This window comes from Epinephelus lanceolatus, chromosome 3 (genome assembly GCF_041903045.1).
Source record: "Epinephelus lanceolatus isolate andai-2023 chromosome 3, ASM4190304v1, whole genome shotgun sequence".
Taxonomy (NCBI): Eukaryota; Metazoa; Chordata; class Actinopteri; order Perciformes; family Serranidae; genus Epinephelus; species Epinephelus lanceolatus.
The window spans coordinates 33,221,289-33,244,986 of record NC_135736.1 but is presented as its reverse complement, the minus strand read 5'-3'; the positions used below and the strand labels follow the sequence as shown (position 1 = coordinate 33,244,986).

At 40.1% G+C, this 23,698-nt stretch overlaps 1 protein-coding gene across 2 annotated transcripts; it reads left to right on the top strand.

Annotated features, from left to right (window-relative positions):
- Positions 1 to 690: 690 nt before the first annotated feature.
- On the top strand, positions 691 to 22,180 carry LOC117255983 (uncharacterized). 2 transcript variants are annotated; one of them, XM_078166271.1, is made up of 34 exons: positions 691 to 811; positions 3,962 to 4,013; positions 4,121 to 4,165; positions 9,088 to 9,465; positions 9,702 to 9,907; positions 10,059 to 10,123; positions 10,367 to 10,515; positions 10,633 to 11,328; positions 11,563 to 11,768; positions 11,920 to 11,984; positions 12,226 to 12,374; positions 12,492 to 12,851; positions 13,089 to 13,294; positions 13,446 to 13,510; positions 13,753 to 13,901; positions 14,019 to 14,378; positions 14,616 to 14,821; positions 14,973 to 15,037; positions 15,280 to 15,428; positions 15,546 to 15,716; positions 16,149 to 16,351; positions 16,516 to 16,580; positions 17,160 to 17,308; positions 17,438 to 17,536; positions 17,665 to 17,864; positions 18,080 to 18,144; positions 18,312 to 18,463; positions 18,810 to 19,246; positions 19,542 to 19,606; positions 19,702 to 19,847; positions 19,957 to 20,597; positions 20,739 to 20,803; positions 20,925 to 21,067; positions 21,230 to 22,180. In XM_078166271.1, the coding sequence occupies exons 2-34, from the start codon at positions 3,980 to 3,982 to the stop codon at positions 21,331 to 21,333; spliced, it is 6,258 nt and encodes a 2,085-aa protein (XP_078022397.1). In that variant the 5' UTR covers positions 691 to 811; positions 3,962 to 3,979; the 3' UTR covers positions 21,334 to 22,180. The 2 variants fall into 2 exon arrangements, with proteins under 2 accessions (XP_078022397.1, XP_078022398.1); XM_078166272.1 differs by lacking the exon at positions 9,088 to 9,465.
- Positions 22,181 to 23,698: the final 1,518 nt, after the last annotated feature.

Below are 23,698 nucleotides of genomic sequence, written 5' to 3'. Positions count from 1 at the left end.
ATCTCTCCGTAAACTCTCGTCCTTTTGTCATCGTTTACGTCATGGCATGTGTGACAGTGTGTCGAAACCATTTCAGACACCTTTGCAATTAGCATAGTCTGGGGACCCGTGTCTAAAATTAGTTGTGTTTACGTAGGTCTGCTTTTGTGATGAGTTAAAAATTGTATATGTGGACGGTATGTTTGCGTCAAATGGATAAAAGACTTGGGCATACATAGTAATGACAGAATGTGTTTTATAACTGACAATTAGACAAGTAGCCTTCCTGACTGAGCTTTACGACTGTTGATGTGCTCTGCTGATCATTTATGGTAATGATGCAGATTGGTTTTGGAGGTTTATCAAAAGTAATTGTTTTCACACAGTAATGTTTGCATTATTACAAACAAGTCACCATTGTAAGACTTAATGACACAGTTGAGTTCTGGCACCAGAGGCTGAGACCACATTGTGACACCTTATAGATGCTTGACATTGCAAGAATGCCTTCTTTACTCAGTGTATTGGTATTTACATCTCTCAATCCTCCGACCTTACCCACTAGCCCCCCCCCCCCACACACACACCTTTACACTGTGTCTGAGTGGAAATGGAAATAACAGAGCAGAACAAGTCCTGCAAGTCATGTCACTGGTTTGGAAAACTGTCCGTCTCACAAAACCCCCACTCACTGACAAGTCTTCATTTTCATCCTCACATCTTCAGGGAGACTGGTGCCTTCTTAGCGGCAGCTTGTACCATTCCTTGAACAGTTGCTGTGAATACAATATACAATATATTGTTGCACAGTTGCACTTGGGACTCCACCGCGGTAAGAAAGTAAATATTTATATTGACGTTGCTGTGTAAAACTGAACGTATTTAATTTCAACCACAGGAAATTAGTTTTCTGCACCTCTTTTTGTGACTAAATTGATTTCTCAGATTTTCAATGAATAATTTCCATCTGGGCTCAGAGAGGAATTCTGATTCACAGTCTATGCTTTTCCTTTAATATTTGTGTTGCTTTTAAATCACACATTTTATATCAACTCCTACTGTTCGGACACGCCTTTGACTTCCATTGTATCTTGATAAGAAAACATGCTGTTGAACAAAGCGTTAATAAAAGTAATGCATATGCGTATTATACTGAAGGCTGTAACAGTTATATTCTTAACACTGATGGATTGTAATGCTTGGCTTGTCATGGTGTGGCTGCTCAGTGGGCACCTTAGTGCTCTGTTGGCTCGATACAATGAATATGATGGGCAGAAGTTCTTGTGCTGTTGCAGCTACATAATCTAATCACAATTTCAATTAAATTAACCCTTGTAAAGACACCTGCTTTATTTAACAAATATGTATTTACAACTAATTGGAGAAAACTGATTAAGTATAGATATTTATTCTGATACAAATTACTTCAAATATACACATTCAGTTTACAACAGACACTCAAATCTCAAACTGAAAGGATGATACAGTCATAATTTTAGCATTATCAGATGACAGTAAAAGGTTGAAATCTTGACATTGCAGAGTCAGAGTCTAGATCACAATCCAGCTGAGACAAGATCATTTTCCTGATGAATGAATCTTGGCCATTATTTGTAATGTCAATCTCACAAATCAGGTGTTTGACAAACACCTGACGGGCTCTTCTCTCTGATTTCAAGCTGATTTTTATATAAAAAGTAGTAATTTTCTGTTTATATGGGTAAGCTGCTGACAGAGCTTATATACTGAACCGTTAACAGTTCATGCAGACTGTAGAACATAAATCTTCATCTTTGGATATTACCTGTGGAGTCCCACATGGGTCAGTTTTAGGCCAACATTGTTTGTTTGTTTTGCACATTAATGACACATGTAAAGCATCAGACATTAAAATTCATGTTATTTGTGGATGGTTTGATATTTTCTGCTCTGGGGACAATTTGCAGCAGCTTCTAGAGGTGGTCACATCAGAGTTAAATAAATTAAATAAGTGGTTTGACTCAAACAAATTATGATTAAATCTGAGCAAAACCAAATTAATGCTGTTTGGAAGTCAAAAAATGAACACACAAGCATTTCATAAGATTGAAAATGTCATCATTGAAAGTATGTAGTAGTATATGAAAAAAAATGTCTTGGTGTGATAACAGACCACAGAATCTGCTGGAAACCACATATGGCATATGTAGGAACAAAGTTGACAAGGGGTGTTGCCGTTATGGGCAAAGCCAGACACATACTGGATTGCAAAGCATTGTATACTCTGTACTGTTCTCTTATATTGCTGTGTTTAACTTATTGTATTGAGGTATGAGGAAACACCTACAAAACCAGCCTACAGCCATACTGAAACAAAAGAGCCATGAGAATTTTACACAATGTTGGACATCAGGAACACACTGATCATCTGTTTTTGCGTTCACAAGAACTGGATTTCAAAACGGTTCAAGTCATGTACAAAGCAAGAAATAACTTGCATCGTACAAAAAATGCTCTTGGACAGAGAGGGAGGATATAACTTAGGAGGTAGATTAAATTTGAAACGTTGTTTTTGCACCACTCTGAAAAGTGTGTGTATATCGATTTGTGGGGTGACTGTGGAACACACTGGGTGAAGAAGTAAAGATATCGGTTTAAAGAGAGGTACAAAGACAGCATTAGAGGGAATGTAAAGCACACTCAGGAAGTTGCTGTTGTCAGTATTCTCAATTCATATTTTCCTATTTGTTTTATACACTGGGTAATATTGGATATCAGATATTAAGAAGTACAGTGGTGTAAATGTGTAGTTGAACGATGGTGAGAGTGTATTTCTGTGATAGTTTGATTAGTGATGGATTAGTAAAGTTTGGGTCTGGAGGTAGGGCTAGACAAGCATGTTGCTTCTTTCTACTACTTTTCGGACATGAAATGTTAATTTATGTTTGTCATTGTAAGTCTGTGCATGATTTATTGATTGTCTCTGTTGTGTAGGGTTTTTTTCCACAATATTCTTTTTTTTAAATGTTTGAAATAAATAAATAAATCAAATCAAGCTAATAAGTGCCTGTGAGAGCAACACTAACCGCTCTTAGCATAGTCTAGCTTTGACAAGCCAATTTGAGAATTGTCATCAGAATATTATTTTTAATTTCTAAATTCTTCAGTAGTCTGAGGTCTAACAATGTCTGGAATCTTGAACAGCCCCCAGGGCGTAACTCTGTCTGGCAAAGTGAGATATAACAACGTCACTCAAACTTGTCTCTCCAGAATGTTGACATATCCGATTTTGCATGTTTCACACTCAGTATGTGTTGAGAGTGCATCTAATCTCTTTTAAGCATCTGCTAAATCATGGGGATGAGTTTGTCAAAGAGTCATTGTCATGCAAAGGAGGAGGATGGAAAACCAGAGTGATTTCGTCAAAAGCGCTCTTGCTCTGCTTTTACATTTGAGTTGCTATATCGTAGGCATAGGCCACTCCTTGCTAAACCTAATGCAGCCTCCTAAAACAGCCCTGCAATAAATTCCACGTTCATAATGGTTATAACATTCAGTTCTTCTTGAACCTGTTTTATAGTGCGGTTGATTCAACTCTGTAATCATTTTTGGAGGCTGTACTTTGTGGTGCTGTTGAACTGTATTATTCTTACACTAAGAAATGTTTCAGATATTTAGTACCCTCAATGATACATATGTGGTGGAAAAAATATAACAAATACCCGTTATTGCTGCAATGCAGTACAACAGCACCACAAACTACAACTCGCCTCTGGGTTGAAATATTTCTCTCTAATTCAGTTACTATTAAAACTAATCATCATAACCGTCATAGAGGTAAGACTTATTGCAGAGTTGTTTTAATAGACTGCATCAGTTAAAAGCTAGGTGTACCTAATATACTGGCGACAGGGTGTATATTAGAATCACATCAGTGTGCATTTGTTCTGCATGATAAAATGTATTTAAAATGTATTTATAGTGACTTCTTGATGTTTCACAGACACCTGAAAACAGGAGGATGGATCCTCTTATATTCCTTCTCCTATTAGCAGGTATTGTTTGGGATTGGGGAGATCAAGAGAGACCACAATACTTAAAGATATTATTGAGAATTGAAATGAATTTAAGTCTGCCCATTGTGACATTTTTCTTTCTACAGGACTAGTAGGAACAACATCAGCAACGACCACAAATGCAACAACAGGTAAAATTTTGATACTACTGTACTTTCTTTCAACACAATACTGACAAGTGGGAAAACGTTATTGTGGAGAATACACTAAAATCAGTGTATTCATATGGTGCCATGTAACCTGCAACGTCTGAGTTATCTATAGTGGCATGTCATCAATTATAGCAGGGGGAGTTACCAATTTTGTCAGAACCAAACCAACTACTTTAATTATTGAATATTTCATACTAATTTTGATTATCAGGATGTGGAGATTGAGGGGGCAAAATTGTTTAGGCTGATGAGTAACAGCTACTGAAAATAATTCATAATTCATACATTATGTCAATATTACATTGTAGTACATATATTTAAAACAATTTTTGCCTATTAGTACAGAATATTATATTGTTTGCAGTGCTTCAATATTAAGGTAGTAAGTATAACATTTTATAGTAAATGCTACTATAGTCATATATATATATATATATATATATATATATATATATATAAAATTGTCAAATCACAGAAAATGAAACTCAACTTTTCTGGGTAAATTCCATTCTACATCTCCACCAGCCAGCACAACTTCATCACCATTCCATGCAACATCATTGCAAATGAACATCTCAACACAAAATACAGTCTCATCACAAGTAAATTCAACATCACCAACAATCAGCGCAACATCAGCAGTTATCACAACCTCACCACCACTCAACATGACCTCAGGATCAGTCAATGCAACTTCACAAGCAAAGACCACAACCACTCCTGAGGGAAATGCAACATCACCACCTCTCAACATGACCTCATCACCAGTTCATGCAACCTCAACACCGGTCAATGCAACCTCACCACCACTCAACATGACCTCACCAGTCAGCATGACATCACCACAAGTTAATGTGACAACATCACCAGCATTCAACGTGACCTCATCACCATTCCATGCAACCTCAACACAAGTCCACACCTCACCAGCAGTTAACATGACCTCACCACTGGTCAATATGACCTCACTGACAGTCAGTGCAACCTCACCATCAGTAAACATGACCTCAGCACTAGTCAATGCAACCTCACAATCAGTCTATGCAACCTCAACACTGATCAATGTAACCTCACTGTCAGTCAACATGACTACACAAATCGTTCATACGACCTCAACACTTGTCATGACAACCTCACCATCAGTAAACATCACCTCACCACTCATCAATGCAACCTCGCCTTCCACCTATATGACATCACCGACAGTTAGTGCAACCTCACCAACAGTCTCAGTGACCTCACCATCAGTCAATGCAACCTCACCAACAGTCCCAGTGACCTCACCATCAGTCTATGCAACCTCACAGCCAGTAAATTTAACATCACCAGTCAACATGACCTCATCACCAGTCCATGCAACCTCAACACCAGTCAATGCAACCTCACCACCACTCCACATGACCTCACCAGTCAGCATGACATCACCACAAGTTAATATGACAACATCACCAGCACTCAACGTGACCTCATCACCAGTCCATGCAACCTCAGCACAAGTCCACACCTCACCAGCAGTCAATATGGCCTCACTGACAGTCAGTGCAGCCTCACCATCAGTAAACATGACCTCAGCACTAGTCAATGCAACCTCACAATCAGTCTATGCAACCTCAACACCGGTCAATGTAACCTCACTGTCAGTCAACATGACTACACAAATCGTTCATACGACCTCAACATTTGTCATGACAACCTCACCATCAGTAAACATCACCTCACCACTCATCAATGCAACCTCGCCCTCCACCTATATGACATCACGGACAGTTAGTGCAACCTCACCAACAGTCCCAGTGACCTCACCATCAGTAAATGCAACCTCACCACTGGTCAATATGACCTCACCGACAGTCAGTGCAACCTCACCATCAGTCTATGCAACCTCACAGCCAGTAAATTTAACATCACCAGTCAACATGACCTCATCACCAGTCCATGCAACCTCAACACCAGTCAATGCAACCTCACCACCACTCCACATGACCTCACCAGTCAGCATGACATCACCACAAGTTAATATGACAACATCACCAGCACTCAACGTGACCTCATCACCAGTCCATGCAACCTCAACACAAGTCCACACCTTACCAGCAGTCAATATGGCCTCACTGACAGTCAGTGCAGCCTCACCATCAGTAAACATGACCTCAGCACTAGTCAATGCAACCTCACAATCAGTCTATGCAACCTCAACACCGGTCAATGTAACCTCACTGTCAGTCAAAATGACTACACAAATAGTTCATACGACCTCAACATTTGTCATGACAACCTCACCATCAGTAAACATCACCTCACCACTCATCAATGCAACCTCGCCTTCCACCTATATGACATCACGGACAGTTAGTGCAACCTCACCAACAGTCCCAGTGACCTCACCATCAGTAAATGCAACCTCACCACTGGTCAATATGACCTCACCGACAGTCAGTGCAACCTCACCATCAGTCTATGCAACCTCACAGCCAGTAAATTTAACATCACCAGTCAACATGACCTCATCATCAGTCCATGCAACCTCAACACCAGTCAATGCAACCTCACCACCACTCCACATGACCTCACCAGTCAGCATGACATCACCACAAGTTAATATGACAACATCACCAGCACTCAACGTGACCTCATCACCAGTCCATGCAACCTCAACACAAGTCCACACCTCACCAGCAGTCAATATGGCCTCACTGACAGTCAGTGCAGCCTCACCATCAGTAAACATGACCTCAGCACTAGTCAATGCAACCTCACAATCAGTCTATGCACCCTCAACACCGGTCAATGTAACCTCACTGTCAGTCAACATGACTACACAAATCGTTCATACGACCTCAACATTTGTCATGACAACCTCACCATCAGTAAACATCACCTCACCACTCATCAATGCAACCTCGCCCTCCACCTATATGACATCACGGACAGTTAGTGCAACCTCACCAACAGTCCCAGTGACCTCACCATCAGTAAATGCAACCTCACCACTGGTCAATATGACCTCACCGACAGTCAGTGCAACCTCACCATCAGTCTATGCAACCTCACAGCCAGTAAATTTAACATCACCAGTCAACATAACCTCAACACCAGTCGGTGTAACCTCACCATCAATAAATGTGACCTCACCACTCGTAAATGCAACCTCACCATCAGTCCCAGTGACCTCACCAACAGTCACTGCAACCTCACCATCAAACCATACAACATCACCGACAGTCAGTACAACGTCACCACTGGTCAATATGACCTCACCGACAGTCAGTGCAACGTCACCACTGGTTAATATGACCTCACCATCAGTCAATATGACCTCACCGACAGCCAGTGCAACCTCTCTATCAGTAAACTTGACCTCAGCACTAGTCAATGCAACCTCACCATCAGTCAACATGACCACACAAATCGTTTATAGGACCTCAACACTCTTCATTACAACCTCACCAACAGTAAACATGACCTCACTATCAGTCAATGCTACCTCACCATCAACCCATACGACATCACTGACAGTCAATGCAACCTCACCGACAGTCAGTGCAACCTCTCTATCAGTAAACATGACATCAGCACTTGTCAATGTACCTTCACCATCAGTCTATACAACCTCACAACCAGTCAATTTAACATCACCACCAGTCAACATGACTTCACCACCAGTCAATGCAACCTCACCATCAACCTATATGACATCACGGACAGTCAGTGCAATCTCTCTATCAGTAAACATGACATCAGCACTAGTCAATGCAACCTCACCATCACTCTATGCAACCTCACAACCAGTCAATTTAACATCACCACCAGTCAACATGACCTCACCACCAGTCACTGCAACCTCACCATCAACCCATATGACATCACCGACAGTCAGTGCAACCTCATCACTGGTCGATATGACCTTACCAACAGTCATTGCAACCTCACCATCAGTACACATGACCTCACAATCAGTCTACACAACCTCAACACCAGTCAATGTAACCTCACCATCAGTCAACATGACCACACAAATTGTTTATACAACCTCAGCACTCGTCATTACAACCTCACCATCAGTAAACATCACCTCACCACTCATCAGTGTAACCTCACCATCAATAAGCATGACCTCACCCCTCATCAGTGCTACCTCACCATCAGTACATATGACCTCACCATCAGTCAATGCAACTACAACAGTCAATGACGCCTCACCAATAGTCAATATAACATCACGGCTAGTCCATACGACCTCACCACCGGTCAGTGTGACCTCGCAATCAGCTAATGGAACTTCAGCAGGAGTCAGTACGACATCATCAGTTGTTTTCATGACCTCAACACCAGTCAATATAACCTCACAACCAGTCCACATGACCTCACAACTAGTCAACATGACCTCAGAATCAGTCAGTGCAACCTCACCACTCATCCACATGACTTCACCAGTCAACATGACATCACCATCAGGTAATTTAACCTCACCACCAGTCCACTATCAGTCATTTTGACCATACCATCAGTTAAGGCAACCTCAGCAGCCATCAATATGACAGCTGCACCAGTCCACATTACCTTATCAGCAGGTGACATGACCTCAACGCCTGTCAGTTCAACCTAAACCTTCAAGGATTGGACTGCAGAAGGCATAGATCGAAGATATATTGAAAATATTAAAAAATTGTGTCGACACTACCAAATACAAGTTCTGTGGCTGAAACTATGGTGGCTGCTGTTTCAAGCTTAAACTTTACCCTCAGTGTTAACACGACATCTATTACTGCAATGAGTCAGACGTCATGACATTTCCAGATACTGAATTATGTAAATGATAACTGCAGTCAGATTCTGAATATATAATGACAAGAATATATTTAAAAGATAAAACAATAACTTTTTTTATATATTGTTACCAGCCAACATGACCTCACCACCAATCAATGCAACCTCACCACCAGCCAACGTGACCTCGCCACCAATCAATGCAACCTCACCACCAGCCAACATGACCTCGCCACCAATCAATGCAACCTCACCACCAGCCAACATGACCTCGCCACCAATCAATGCAACCTCACCACCAGCCAACATGACCTCGCCACCAATCAATGCAACCTCACCACCAGCCAACATGACCTCACCACCAATCAATGCAACCTCACCACCAGCCAACATGACCTCACCACCAATCAATGCAACCTCACCACCAGCCAATATGACCTCACCACCAATCAATGCAACCTCACCACCAATCAACATGACCTCAGCACCACTAACCTCAATGCCTTTCACAGGTAATGTACCCTATTTACAATCAGTACATCATTTTATTTTTATTGAAATCATGCCAACATCACCACCAGTCAATTAAAGGTAATTTGATGGCTTAAATGACAAGTGCACAAAAAACCACAGCAACAATTTTGTCTTTATGGCACTACTAGAATGTTATTCTATATTTATTGTAATACAGCTCATCTTGCTCTCATCTCATAAGTTTTACAAATGAATATATATACTTCATTTCTAGGTAATGCAAGCTCTACACCTGTAACTGTAACATCAGGACCACCAGCAAACACAACTACTGGCACTCCACCTGCGACCCCAACAGCTGTAACAACCACAGAGCCAAAAATTCAGTTGGAATTTAAGTTGCAGCAAAATTTTACGCAACAACTTACAAACAAATCCTCACCAGAATACCAAGCATTAGCAAACACAGTGACAGCAGCGGTGAGTTCATATGTATTATTTTAGCTTTTTCATCTTTTCATGATCAAATTCCAAATAGTGCATGATACGTTTAGATGGCAATATATCTCAGTATATTCACTCATGTGTATTTTGAAATGTTATATTTTATCAATATATAACTCATTCACAGCTGGACAATGTCTACTCAGCACAGTATGGAACAAGCTTCAATCGAACTGTCATCAAAAACTTTAGGTATAAATAATTGCTCATTTTCACGTTTTATATTTTTGTTTAAATTGGTTCAAGGTACTGATTTTTTTCCATTTTCTAATGATGGGAGCAGAAAGGAATGTTGTACTTTCTTTATGTTTGCTTGTTATCATATGACTTATCAGTCATACTTGTCATGGAGCCTTTGTGAAATAACTGTGGTCATGGTAGTCAAATAAGTCTACAACATTAATTTATGACTTTACAAAAATGTTTGTGTTCCAGTCCAGGATCTGTTGTGGCAGATGTTGAGCTGATATTCAATGATGTGTCAACACTACCAAATGCAAGTTCTGTGGCTGAGACCATGGTGACTGCTGCTTCAAGCTCAAACTTTTCCCTCTCGGTTGACACAACATCTATTACTGCAACTGGTAAGACATCATGTCATTTCCAGATATTGAAATTTCTAAATTACTATTGCAAGCACAAACTCAATATGTGAGAGTTGAAAGATAAAAAATAAACTGATTGATAATTGTTGTTTTCAGCTGTTGTGGCACCAACTGAAGCCCCAGCCACTTCAACACCACCAATCAACATGACCTCATCACCAATCAACATGACCTCACCACCAATCAATGCAACCTCACCACCAGCCAACATGACCTCACCACCAATCAATGCAACCTCACCACCAATCAACATGACCTCACCACCACTCAATGTAACCTCACCACCAGCCAACATGACCTCGCCACCACTCAATGCAACCTCACCACCAGCCAACATGACCTCGCCACCAATCAACATGACCTCACCACCAATTAATGCAACCTCACCACCAGCCAACATGACCTCGCCACCAATCAATGCAACCTCACCACCAATCAACATGACCTCACCACCAGTCAATGTAACCTCACCACCAGCCAACATGACCTCGCCACCACTCAATGCAACCTCACCACCAGCCAACATGACCTCGCCACCACTCAATGCAACCTCACCACCAGCCAACATGACCTCGCCACCAATCAATGCAACCTCACCACCTGCCAACATGACCTCACCACCACTCAATGCAACGTCACCACCAGCCAACATGACCTCACCACCAATAAATGCAACCTCACCACCAGCCAACATGACCTCATCACCAATCAATGCAACCTCACCACCAATCAACATGACCTCACCACCACTCAACATGACCTCACCACCAGTCACCTCAATGCCTGTGTCAGGTAATACAGCCTGTTTTACAATCAATTCATCATTTTGTTTTATCTCAATCATGCCATCACCACTAGTTAATTAAAGATCATTTTCTGGCCAAAATAACAAGTGCACAAATCGTAGCAACAACTTTGTCTTTATGGCACTACTAGCACTGAATGCATTTTCTATATATGTTATAACGCAGCTTATCTTGCTCTAATCTCTTACTTATTACAACCAAACATTCACCTCATTTCTAGGAAATGCAAGCTCTCCATCTGTAACTGTAACCTCGGCACCACCAGGAGTCACAACTACTGGTGTTCCAGCTACGACCCCAACAGCTGTCACAACCACAGAGCCAAAAGTTCAGCTGGAATTTAAGTTGCAGCAAAATTTTACGCAACAACTTACAAACAAATCCTCACCAGAATACCAAGCATTAGCAAACACAGTGACAGCAGCGGTGAGTTCATATGTATTATTTTTGCTTTTTCATCTTTTCATAAACAAATTCCAAATAGTGCATGATACGTTTAGATGACAATATATCTCAGTATATTCACTCATGTGTATTTTGAAATGTTATAATTTATTAAAATATAACTCATTCACAGCTGGACAATGTCTACTCAGCACAGTATGGAACAAGCTTCAATCGAACTGTCATCAAAAACTTTAGGTATAAATAATTGCTCACTTTTACATTTTCAAATTTTGTTTAAATTGGTTCAAGGTACTGATTTTTTTATTTGCTAATGATGGGAGCAGAAAGGAATGTTGTACTTTCTTTATGTTTGTTTGTTATCATATGACTTATCAGTCATACTTGTCATGGAGCCTTCATTAAATAACTGTGGTCATGGTAGCCAAATAAGACTACAGCATTAATATATGACTTTACAAAAATGTTTGTGTTCCAGTCCAGGATCTGTTGTGGCAGATGTTGAGCTGATATTCAATGATGTGTCAACACTACCAAATGCCAGTTCTGTGGCTGAGACCATGGTGACTGCTGCTTCAAGCTCAAACTTTTCCCTCTCTGTTGACACAACATCTATTACTGCAACTGGTAAGACATCATGTCATTTCCAGATATTGAAATTTCTAAAGTACTATCGCAAGCACAAACCCAATATGTGAGAGTTGAAAGATAAAAAATAACTCGATTGATAATTGTTGTTTTCAGCTGTTGTGGCACCAACTGAAGCCCCAGCCACTTCAACACCACCAATCAACATGACCTCACCACCACTCAATGCAACCTCACCACCAGCCAATATGACCTCGCCACCAATCAATGCAACCTCACCACCAGCCAACATGACCTCGCCACCAATCAATGCAACCTCACCACCTGCCAACATGACCTCACCACCAGTCAATGCAACCTCACCACCAGCCAACATGACCTCACCACCAATAAATGCAACCTCACCACCAGCCAACATGACCTTGCCACCAATCAATGCAACTTCACCACCAATCAACATGACCTCACCACCACTCAACATGACCTCACGACCAGTCACCTCAATGCCTGTGTCAGGTAATACAACCTGTTTTACAATCAATACATCATTTTGTTTTATCTCAATCATGCCAACATTACCACGAGTTAATTAAAGATCATTTTCTTGCCAAAATAACAAGTGCACAAATCATAGCAACAACTTTGTCTTTATGGCACTACTAGCATTGAATACATTTTCTATATATGTTATAACGCAGCTTATCTTGCTCTAATCTCTTACTTATTACAACCAAACATTCACCTCATTTCTAGGAAATGCAAGCTCTCCACCTGTAACTGTAACCTCGGCACCACCAGGCGTCACAACTATTGGTGTTCCAGCTACGACCCCAACAGCTGTCACAACCACAGAGCCAAAAGTTCAGCTGGAATTTAAGTTGCAGCAAAATTTTACGCAACAACTTACAAACAAATCCTCACCAGAATACCAAGCATTAGCAAACACAGTGACAGCAGCGGTGAGTTCATATGTATTATTTTTGCTTTTTCATCTTTTCATGATCAAATTCCAAATAGTGCATGATACGTTTAGATGACAATATATCTCAGTATATTCACTCATGTGTATTTTGAAATGTTATATTTTATTAAAATATAACTCATTCACAGCTGGACAATGTCTACTCAGCACAGTATGGAACAAGCTTCAATCGAACTGTCATCAAAAACTTTAGGTATAAATAATTGCTCATTTTTACATTTTCAAATTTTGTTTAAATTGGTTCAAGGTACTGATTTTTTTTATTTGCTAATGATGGGAGCAGAAAGGAATGTTGTACTTTCTTTATGTTTGTTTGTTATCATATGACTTATCAGTCATACTTATCATGGAGCCTTCATTAAATAACTGTGGTCATGGTAGCCAAATAAGACTACAGCATTAATTTATGACTTTACAAAAATGTTTGTGTTCCAGTCCAGGATCTGTTGTGGCAGATGTTGAGCTGATATTCAATGATGTGTCAACACTACCAAATGCCAGTTCTGTGGCTGAGACCATGGTGACTGCTGCTTCAAGCTCAAACTTTTCCCTCTCTGTTGACACAACATCTATTACTGCAACTGGTAAGACATCATGTCATTTCCAGATATTGAAATTTCTAAAGTACTATTGCAAGCACAAACCCAATATGTGAGAGTTGAAAGATAAAAAATAACTCGATTGATAATTGTTGTTTTCAGCTGTTGTGGCACCAACTGAAGCCCCAGCCACTTCAACACCACCAATCAACATGACCTCACCACCACTCAATGCAACCTCACCACCAGCCAATATGACCTCGCCACCAATCAATGCAACCTCACCACCAGCCAACATGACCTCGCCACCAATCAATGCAACCTCACCACCTGCCAACATGACCTCACCACCAGTCAATGCAACCTCACCACCAGCCAACATGACCTCACCACCAATAAATGCAACCTCACCACCAGCCAACATGACCTTGCCACCAATCAATGCAACCTCACCACCAATCAACATGACCTCACCACCACTCAACATGACCTCACGACCAGTCACCTCAATGCCTGTGTCAGGTAATACAACCTGTTTTACAATCAATACATCATTTTGTTTTATCTCAATCATGCCAACATTACCACGAGTTAATTAAAGATCATTTTCTTGCCAAAATAACAAGTGCACAAATCATAGCAACAACTTTGTCTTTATGGCACTACTAGCATTGAATACATTTTCTATATATGTTATAACGCAGCTTATCTTGCTCTAATCTCTTACTTATTACAACCAAACATTCACCTCATTTCTAGGAAATGCAAGCTCTCCACCTGTAACTGTAACCTCGGCACCACCAGGCGTCACAACTATTGGTGTTCCAGCTACGACCCCAACAGCTGTCACAACCACAGAGCCAAAAGTTCAGCTGGAATTTAAGTTGCAGCAAAATTTTACGCAACAACTTACAAACAAATCCTCACCAGAATACCAAGCATTAGCAAACACAGTGACAGCAGCGGTGAGTTCATATGTATTATTTTTGCTTTTTCATCTTTTCATGATCAAATTCCAAATAGTGCATGATACGTTTAGATGACAATATATCTCAGTATATTCACTCATGTGTATTTTGAAATGTTATATTTTATTAAAATATAACTCATTCACAGCTGGACAATGTCTACTCAGCACAGTATGGAACAAGCTTCAATCGAACTGTCATCAAAAACTTTAGGTATAAATAATTGCTCATTTTTACATTTTCAAATTTTGTTTAAATTGGTTCAAGGTACTGATTTTTTTTATTTGCTAATGATGGGAGCAGAAAGGAATGTTGTACTTTCTTTATGTTTGTTTGTTATCATATGACTTATCAGTCATACTTATCATGGAGCCTTCATTAAATAACTGTGGTCATGGTAGCCAAATAAGACTACAGCATTAATTTATGACTTTACAAAAATGTTTGTGTTCCAGTCCAGGATCTGTTGTGGCAGATGTTGAGCTGATATTCAATGATGTGTCAACACTACCAAATGCCAGTTCTGTGGCTGAGACCATGGTGACTGCTGCTTCAAGCTCAAACTTTTCCCTCTCTGTTGACACAACATCTATTACTGCAACTGGTAAGACATCATGTCATTTCCAGATATTGAAATTTCTAAATTACTATTGCAAGCACAAACTCAATATGTGAGAGTTGAAAGATAAAAAATAACTTGATTGATAATTGTTGTTTTCAGCTGTTGTGGCACCAACTGAAGCCCCAGCCACTTCAACACCACCAATCAACATGACCTCATCACCAATCAACATGACCTCATCACCAGTCAACATGACCTCACCACCAATCAACATGACCTCACCACCAGCCAACATGACCTCACCACCAATCAATGCAACCTCACCACCAGGTAATATGACCTCACCACCAATCAATGCAACCTCACCACCAGCCAACATGACCTCACCACCAATCAATGCAACCTCACCACCAGCCAACATGACCTCACCACCACTCAATGCAACCTCACCACCAGCCAACATGACCTCGCCATCACTCAGTGCAACCTCACCACCAGCCAACATGACCTCACCACCACTCAATGCAACCTCACCACCACCGAATATGACCTCACCACCAATCAATGCAACTTCACCACCAGCCAACATGACCTCACCATTAGTTACCATTACACCTTTGCCAGGTAATACCACCTGTTCTACAATCAATACATCATTTATTTTCAATACAATCATGACGACTAGCATTGAATGCAATTTCTGTATTTGTTGTGATGCAGCTTATCTTGCTCTAATCTCATAAACATTCACTTCATTTCTAGGTAATGCAAGCTCTCCACCTGTAACTGTCACATCAGCACCACCTGGACTCACAACAATTGGTGCTCCAGCTACGACCCCAACAGTCACAACCACAGAGCCAAAAGTCAAGTTGGGATTTAAGCTGCAGCAAAATTTTACGCAACAACTTACAAACACATCCTCACCAGAATACCAAGCATTAGCAAACACAGTGACAGCAGCGGTAAGTTGATATATATTCAGATTTTATATTTTTCAAATCTTTTCACAATCATATTCTGGATAGTGCATGAAAAGTTTAGACGACAATATATCTTGATATATCGACTTTCTTGCCTCATATGTGTTTTGAATTTTTTTTATTTTTTTAAAATATAACTTTCACAGCTGGACAATATCTATTCAGCACAGTATGGAACAAGCTTCAATCGAACTGTCATCAAAAGCTTCAGGTATAAAACATTGCTCAGTTGTAAGTTTAAAAAGTTTTTTCTATTGTTTTTTTTTGGTAAATAAAGTTCTAGTGGTTAGGATTTAGGGGATATATTGGCAGACATGGAAAAAACTGTATGTTTTCTGTAGTGTAAAACCACCTAAAAATAACAATCATGTTTTTGTTGCCTTAGAATGAGCCATTTTATCTACATAATTAGTCCAGAGTGCATGAAATTGCAACACCATGTTTCTACAGTAGCATAGGAAGGACAGGTCAAACACTGTTTCTATATATGGCCATTAGTGGCCATATCTAAGGATATTTTGGTTCCCAGTAAAAACCTCCTGAACAATGAACACTGAAGGAATTTCAACCAGGAGAAGTTTCAGCTGGTTGCAATCTAAATCCCCCTAAATATTACACACTGGACCTTTAATGGAAACAGAAAGGGATGTTGTACTTCATTTTTACATATCTGTTATCATACAGCTCATCAGTCATACTCGTCATGGGGCCGTAGTTAAACAATAATGGGTATGACAAGCAAATAAGTCTACAGTATCAAAATATGACTGCAATTTTTTTTCTGTTACAGTCCAGGATCTGTTGTGGTAGATGCTGAGCTGATATTCAATAATGTGACTACACTACCAAATGCCAGTTCTGTGACTGAGACCATGGTGACTGCTGCTTCAAGCTCAAACTTTTCCCTCAGTGTCAACACATCATCTATTACTGCAACTGGTAAGACATCATGTCATTTCCAAATATTGAATTCTTCAAAAGGTTTCTGCAAGAGCATATATGATGGCAAGAAAATGTTCAACAGACAAAACAATTTAATAATAATAATTTAATAATTGTTGTTTTCAGTTGTTTTAGCACCAACTCAAGCCCCAGCCACAGTTGCACCTTCAACGCCGCTAGCCAACATGACCTCAGTCCAACCAGTCTCTACAATGTCACCACCAGGTAGTGCCAAGTCTCCTATACTCAATATATAAACAATGTTTTCAGAGGTAATATAATGTCGGCACCAAGCCATGTATTATTCCTAAACTTTTCCAATTTGTGACTAGTAATATTTGATATATTTCTAGGCAATGCAACCTCCCCACCCATAAATGGAACATCAGCACAGCCAGTTATCACAACTGGTACTTTGCTTATAACAACAGCTGCCCCAGCAGCAGACTCAAAGATCATGTTGGGATTTAAGTTGCAGCAAGCCTTTACAGCAGAGCTTGCAAACAAATCCTCTCCAGAGTTCAAGGATTTAGAAAACAAAGTAAAAACAACAGTAAGTATTTGATGTTTGTTAATTTCCTTCAAAACATCATGCTAATTAAAACATAGAATGAATGTGAATCAACATATCAACATATGTGCATACACAGAAGGCAGAAACGATGGGCTCTGCAGCCATACTTTGGCAAACGTTTGCCTGTCTCTCTCATCCGTCATCCTTATTTCTTCTATTTTACTTTAACAATTTGTCTTTTTTTTTTTCTTCAGCTTGATCATGTCTACAGCAACAGATATGGAAGCGATTTCCTTCGATCTATTATCAACTCTTTCAGGTATTTGACATGACTATTTAACATTTGAACAAGAAAATAATTTGTCTTATTAAAGCTGTGTGCATGGAAAGTTCACAGATTTAAGTTTTTCTTCAAACCTTTGCTCATATATAATTCTGACAGTATAAAATGTCTGCGGTGCATATTAACAATCGTTTCTCTAACAGTCAAGGTTCAGTCGTGGTAGACTCTGAGCTGATATTTAAAAACGCCAGCTCAGTGCCAGAACCAAGTGCTGTGGCAAATGTTCTGGTGGAGGCAGTATCCAACAGTTCCAACTTCTCCCTGCCAGTGAATACATCAAGCATTGCTGCGACAAGTAAGAGTTGTTTTACATGTTTTGTTTTGTCCTTATTAGCCAGTCCTTTCTCCTAAAAATTGTGTGTGTAAATTACTACATTGTTTTCTGTTTCTGTTGTGGTTTATAGTCTTTAAATGGCTATCAGAAATAATTCATGATTATCAAAAATTAGTATTAATCACATTACATATATGTAATTTATTCGATTATATATAATATATGATAAGTAAAACCATAATTACCATATCAATAGTGAAGACTGAGAATTTTGGCACAGTAGAGGTTGGCATGATTCGCTTTTGTATTTACTACTGCACACAAAGCTCCTGCAAATGCTACAACAATTTGAATTTTGTCTTTACAGGAATTAGCACATCAACCGCTGAACCTACATCTGTTTCGGCTATGCCTATTACCTCAGCTGCTGCCAATGTCACAGCTTCTCCAACCCAAGCTCCTAATGCTACGGCCGGACCCTCTGCAGCTCCCAATGCTACGGCCGGACCCTCTGCAGCTCCTAATGGTACAGCCGGACCCTCTGCAGCTCCCAATGTTACAGCCGGACCCTCTGCAGCTCCCAATGCTACAGCCGGACCTTCCACAGCTGCAACAGCTCCAACTGCTGCTCCCAATGCAACAGCCGCTACCGATGCCGCACCAACTACTTCATCAACAGATCCTCCTTCATCCACTGAGGGAACTCTAGGCCTTATTTTTAGTCTCAGCCAAAATTTTACATCAGATCTTGCAAATTCATCCTCAACAGCATTTCAGACTTTAGCTGCAAAAGTTGTCCAAGAGGTAAGATGACATAAAAGTAGCTTTTTTTTCCTCCAAAAAATTCAACTGTTAAACATCAACACAATTACCTTTGCAAAGCAGCAATAGCTAATGTTTCTGTTTGAATAACTCCTTTTATTCCTTAATTTTCCCACTGTTTCGATAGTAGAGTCTGGCAGGTCTTCTTTAATCTCGCCAACATATTATGTATGCAGAATATAATGTAAAAGATGGATACAGCCTCAAAACCAAACCGAGAAGTTGTACAATTGTTGTAAGCCATTCATTTGCAAATCTCAGTACTGTTGTCTTTCAGCTAAACAAAGTCGGTAAAAGTCTGTATGGATCATCTTTCAGTCGCTCCTTGGTTAACGCATTCAGGTATGGGTAAATTTTAATCACAGGCTTGTATTTTTCTGAACATTTTCCAGTCACTTCCTTTTAAAAAGTGTTGCTTTCTCTCTTTGTCATTGTAGAAGTGGATCAGTGGTTGCCGACACGACCCTTGTGTTCAAGGATAAGAGCTCAGTTCCTTCAGCAAGCAATGCAACTTCACAATTAAGCAGTGCACTTAGAAGCAACTCCAGCTCTCTGAATGTCATAGCAGGCAGTGTTAATGCGAGTAAGTAATTGGAGTTTTAAAAATCCAACATAATCAGTTCATCAGTCTATGTAGGTTAAGTTATTGTTAAGGTGTCATATTAACTGATAATTCATTGGTATTGGTACAGCTTCCTCTTCCTCTGCTGCTGCTTCCACCGCTGCACCTACTGTTACATCTGCCCCGACTGCAGCTCCTAACGCAACAGCTGCCCCCACTGCAGCCCCGACAGCAGCTCCCAATGTTACAGCAGCTCCAACTGCAGCTCCTAATGCTACAGCTGCCCCCACTGCAGCCCCGACAGCAGCTCCCAATGTTACAGCAGCTCCAACTGCAGCTCCTAATGCTACAGCTGCCCCGACTGTAGCTCCAACTGCAGCTCCTAATGTTACAGCAGCTCCAACTGCAGCTCCTAATGCTACAGCTGCCCCTACCGCAGCTCCAACTGCAGCTCCTAATGCTACAGCCGCCCCGACAGCAGCTCCAACTGCAGCTCCTAATGCTACAGCCGCCCCGACAGCAGCTCCAACTGCAGCTCCTAATGCTACAGCCGCCCCGACTGCAGCTCCAACTGCAGCTCCAACTGCTACAGAGGCTCCAGCTGCTGCTACTAATGCTACAGCTGCTACCACAACTGCATCGACAGATTCTCCATCATCCAGCGAGGGAACCCTTGGCCTTAAATTTAGTCTCAACCAAACTTTTACATCAGATCTCTCCAACTCATCCTCAACAGCATTCAAGACTTTGGCTGCAAAGGTGGTCAAAGAGGTAAGATGTGTATGCAGTACTGTAATATTATTGTGTTGCAAATAAATTGAGATTGCGCTTTGTAACAATACGGGAACTTGTGCATTTGTGGTGAGTATTTTGTTGTGTTTTTTTATTTAAACTGACGGTAATGTCTTTCAGATTAACAACATATCCTCAGGTCTCTATGGATCATCTTTCAGTCGCTCCATTGTTAACGCATTTACGTAAGGCTAAATTTCCCTCATAATAATCTAAAAATTATGTCACTGGCTTGCTTTTGCTACATTAAATTTAACGTTCACTTCCTTTTAAAAAATATGTTGCTTTCTGACCTTGTCGCTGTAGGAGTGGATCCGTGAACGTCGACATGACCCTTGTGTTCAAAGATAAGAACTCAGTTCCTTCAGCAAGCAACGCAACCTCACAATACAGCAGTGCGCTCACGAGCAGCTCCTCCCTGAACGTCATATCGGGCAGCATCTCTGCAGGTAAGGTGGAGACTTAAAAGTCAGACTTCATGAATTTAAAGTGTGATGAGGGTTGACAGTTGGGGTGTCGCTTCCCTTTTAGCCTGTATTTTGAACTGGGAAGTTATTGTCAGTCTACAGAATTTTACTGACTACAATCTCTGCTTTTTTCCGATATTTCAGAGTCAACGTCAACGTCAAGCAGTCCTCCTCACCCCACAGTGGTTTCATTGGCAGTTTTTTCATTAACACTGCTGGCACTGGCACAGATACTGACAGACTTATAACCGGCACCCAAGGCAGATGCGCTGACTCGGCCAGTAGCTCTTACTTTGCTATCAGTGGTGGTAAAAAGCAGTGTACCAACTGACCAAAAACAAAAGACATAAGTGTGCATAATGAAATTTACTGTGTCATGTGGTAAAAAGACGTGTACTGTGTGTCAAAGATTAGGACAGTTTTTCAGTATTTTCCACATTTGATGTTAAAGTACAGTCACTTGTGTTTCACTTCCATTTTATTTAAAGAACTAATCATTAACTTTGTAATTTAAAAATACCATACTTGATTTTTTTCTTTTTTTTCTCCTTTTTTTGACAGACGGCATTCAATTTTTTTGTTTTGTAAATTCTTCTTTATATGCTACTTTTCATTGTTAACATTTAAAAATGCAAATAAATAGAGAATATTGCAAATATTTATTTCCAATTAAAAGCACTGTACAATTTAACAGGACTTTTGAATGAATGAATGAATGGAGTGCAGTCAACGCAACGTGGTGCAAAACGCCACAGGTGTGGAGGTGACATGAACTACATCTGAGACCAACCATTAGTTCATTTTGAACATATTAAGTCACACAGTAAAGACAATCTTTTCCTTTACTTGACCACATAGTGTAGGAAAAAATGCTGGCATTGAACATTCAAATAAGTTGCCACTGCGCATAACTTTGGGTTTAGCAGAATCATCCAGAATCAAGTGAATACAGTGGCAAGTTGATTGCTGATTGAAAGTTTGAAAATGTCCAGGTACCATCAAAAAATTTGGAAAGATTATTGTTTATAATTGAACTCTGGTTCTTCCTGTACTTTTTTGAGAAGGGGAATAAAATGTGTATCTTTGTTAACTGAAGTATTTTATTCTTCTTTTTTTTCATTTTGCCTCTCTCTGTATTTTTAAAATATGATATTAAGTCAAGTCAAGTCAAATTTATTAATAAAGCACATTTAAAATCAACACAAGTTGACCAAAGTGCTGTGCAGTTAAAAAATGAATAAAAGAGATACAAGAGGAGTAAAATAATAAACAGCAACCAACATAGATCAAGGCACAAAAAACACAAATGCAACATCAGGAGGATTCAAAAGCTTTTGTAAAAAGGAATGTTTTTAGCCTTGATTTAAAAGAGTCGATGGAGGGGGCAGGTCTGACAGAGGGGGGAATGCTGTTCCAGAGTCTGGGGGCTGCGACCGCAAAGGCACGGTCACCCCTGAGTTTAAAATAAGTGCGTGGAACAGTTAAAAGCCCTAGGTCAGCTGACCTGAGGAGTCTGAAGGTGGAGTAAGGGGTTAAACGTTCTGTCATGTAGGAGGGGGCCACTCCATTCAGGGCTTTGTATATGAATAAAAGAAGCTTAAAATCAATACAGTACTGCACTGGCAGCCAGTGGAGAGAGGCTAGGACAGGGGTGATGTGGTCTCTCTTTCAGGTACCTGTCAAAAGTCTGGCTGCAGCGTTTTGTACTAGTTGTAAACGGGAGAGAGATGACTGATATGGATGGCTTTTTCTAGGTCCTTGAAAGTGAGGAATGGTTTGATTTTTGCGATGGTGCGAAGTTGGAAAAAACTGGCTTTGACTACAGAGTTGACCTGTTTATCAAACTTGAGTGCAAAATCGAAAATGATACCGAGGTTTTTGACATGACGTTTGATAAGAGTGGACAAGTTGCCAAGACTGTTGCATATCAGGTTGATGTTGTCAGAGGGGCCAAAGAGAATGATTTCGGATTTAGCTTCGTTTAGTTGAAGAAGTTTACTGCCATCCAGGACTTTATTTCATTGGTTCATTGGTTAGCAAAATTGTAAATTTGATCACTTAAAATTAATGGTGGCAAGGATATGCTATCTCACCTATGATGACTGATCTGAACAATTCCAAACATTTTGTTAACTTCTGTTTTTTGATTCATGACATTGGCAGTTCTACCTGATCCTGAGCATCACATCATCAGACAACGATAGTAAATCAATGCCCACATTAGAGAAGAGTAACTGTCAACAATTTTCTATACCAATAACACACTCAGCTTTACAAAAAAAGTCCTTACAATCATTTACTTAGGACTTGTGTTTTAAAGGTCTTTGCTATTATTTGTTATTAGACTCTTGCACTACTTTCTAACCTTGCATCTATGCATTGCTCGTGCTATAATGTGTCTTTATGAACGATGACATCACATAGCAAAGCTCTCACCATTCTTGCACATTCTTGCACAGTAAACTTTTGATTACAGTCTCTTGACCTGAAAACATAAAACTGTCTTGCTGATGTTTGGCCTGTAACTGCATTATCAGATGTCTTAGCAATAGTGACCACAGGCTGTGTGTGAGATACAGAGAACAATAACAAGTTTAATACCATCCATGGACA

What these genes read in the sequence shown, in the direction of transcription:
- LOC117255983 (XM_078166271.1), top strand. Translation starts at nt 3,980, where the DNA reads ATGGATCCTCTTATATTCCTTCTCCTATTAGCAG. An exon ending in ACTGTCATCAAAAACTTTAG is followed by an intron (nt 10,124 to 10,366) that starts GTATAAATAATT and finishes TTTGTGTTCCAG; the next exon opens with TCCAGGATCTGTTGTGGCAG. An exon ending in CTGCAAAGGTGGTCAAAGAG is followed by an intron (nt 20,598 to 20,738) that starts GTAAGATGTGTA and finishes AATGTCTTTCAG; the next exon opens with ATTAACAACATATCCTCAGG.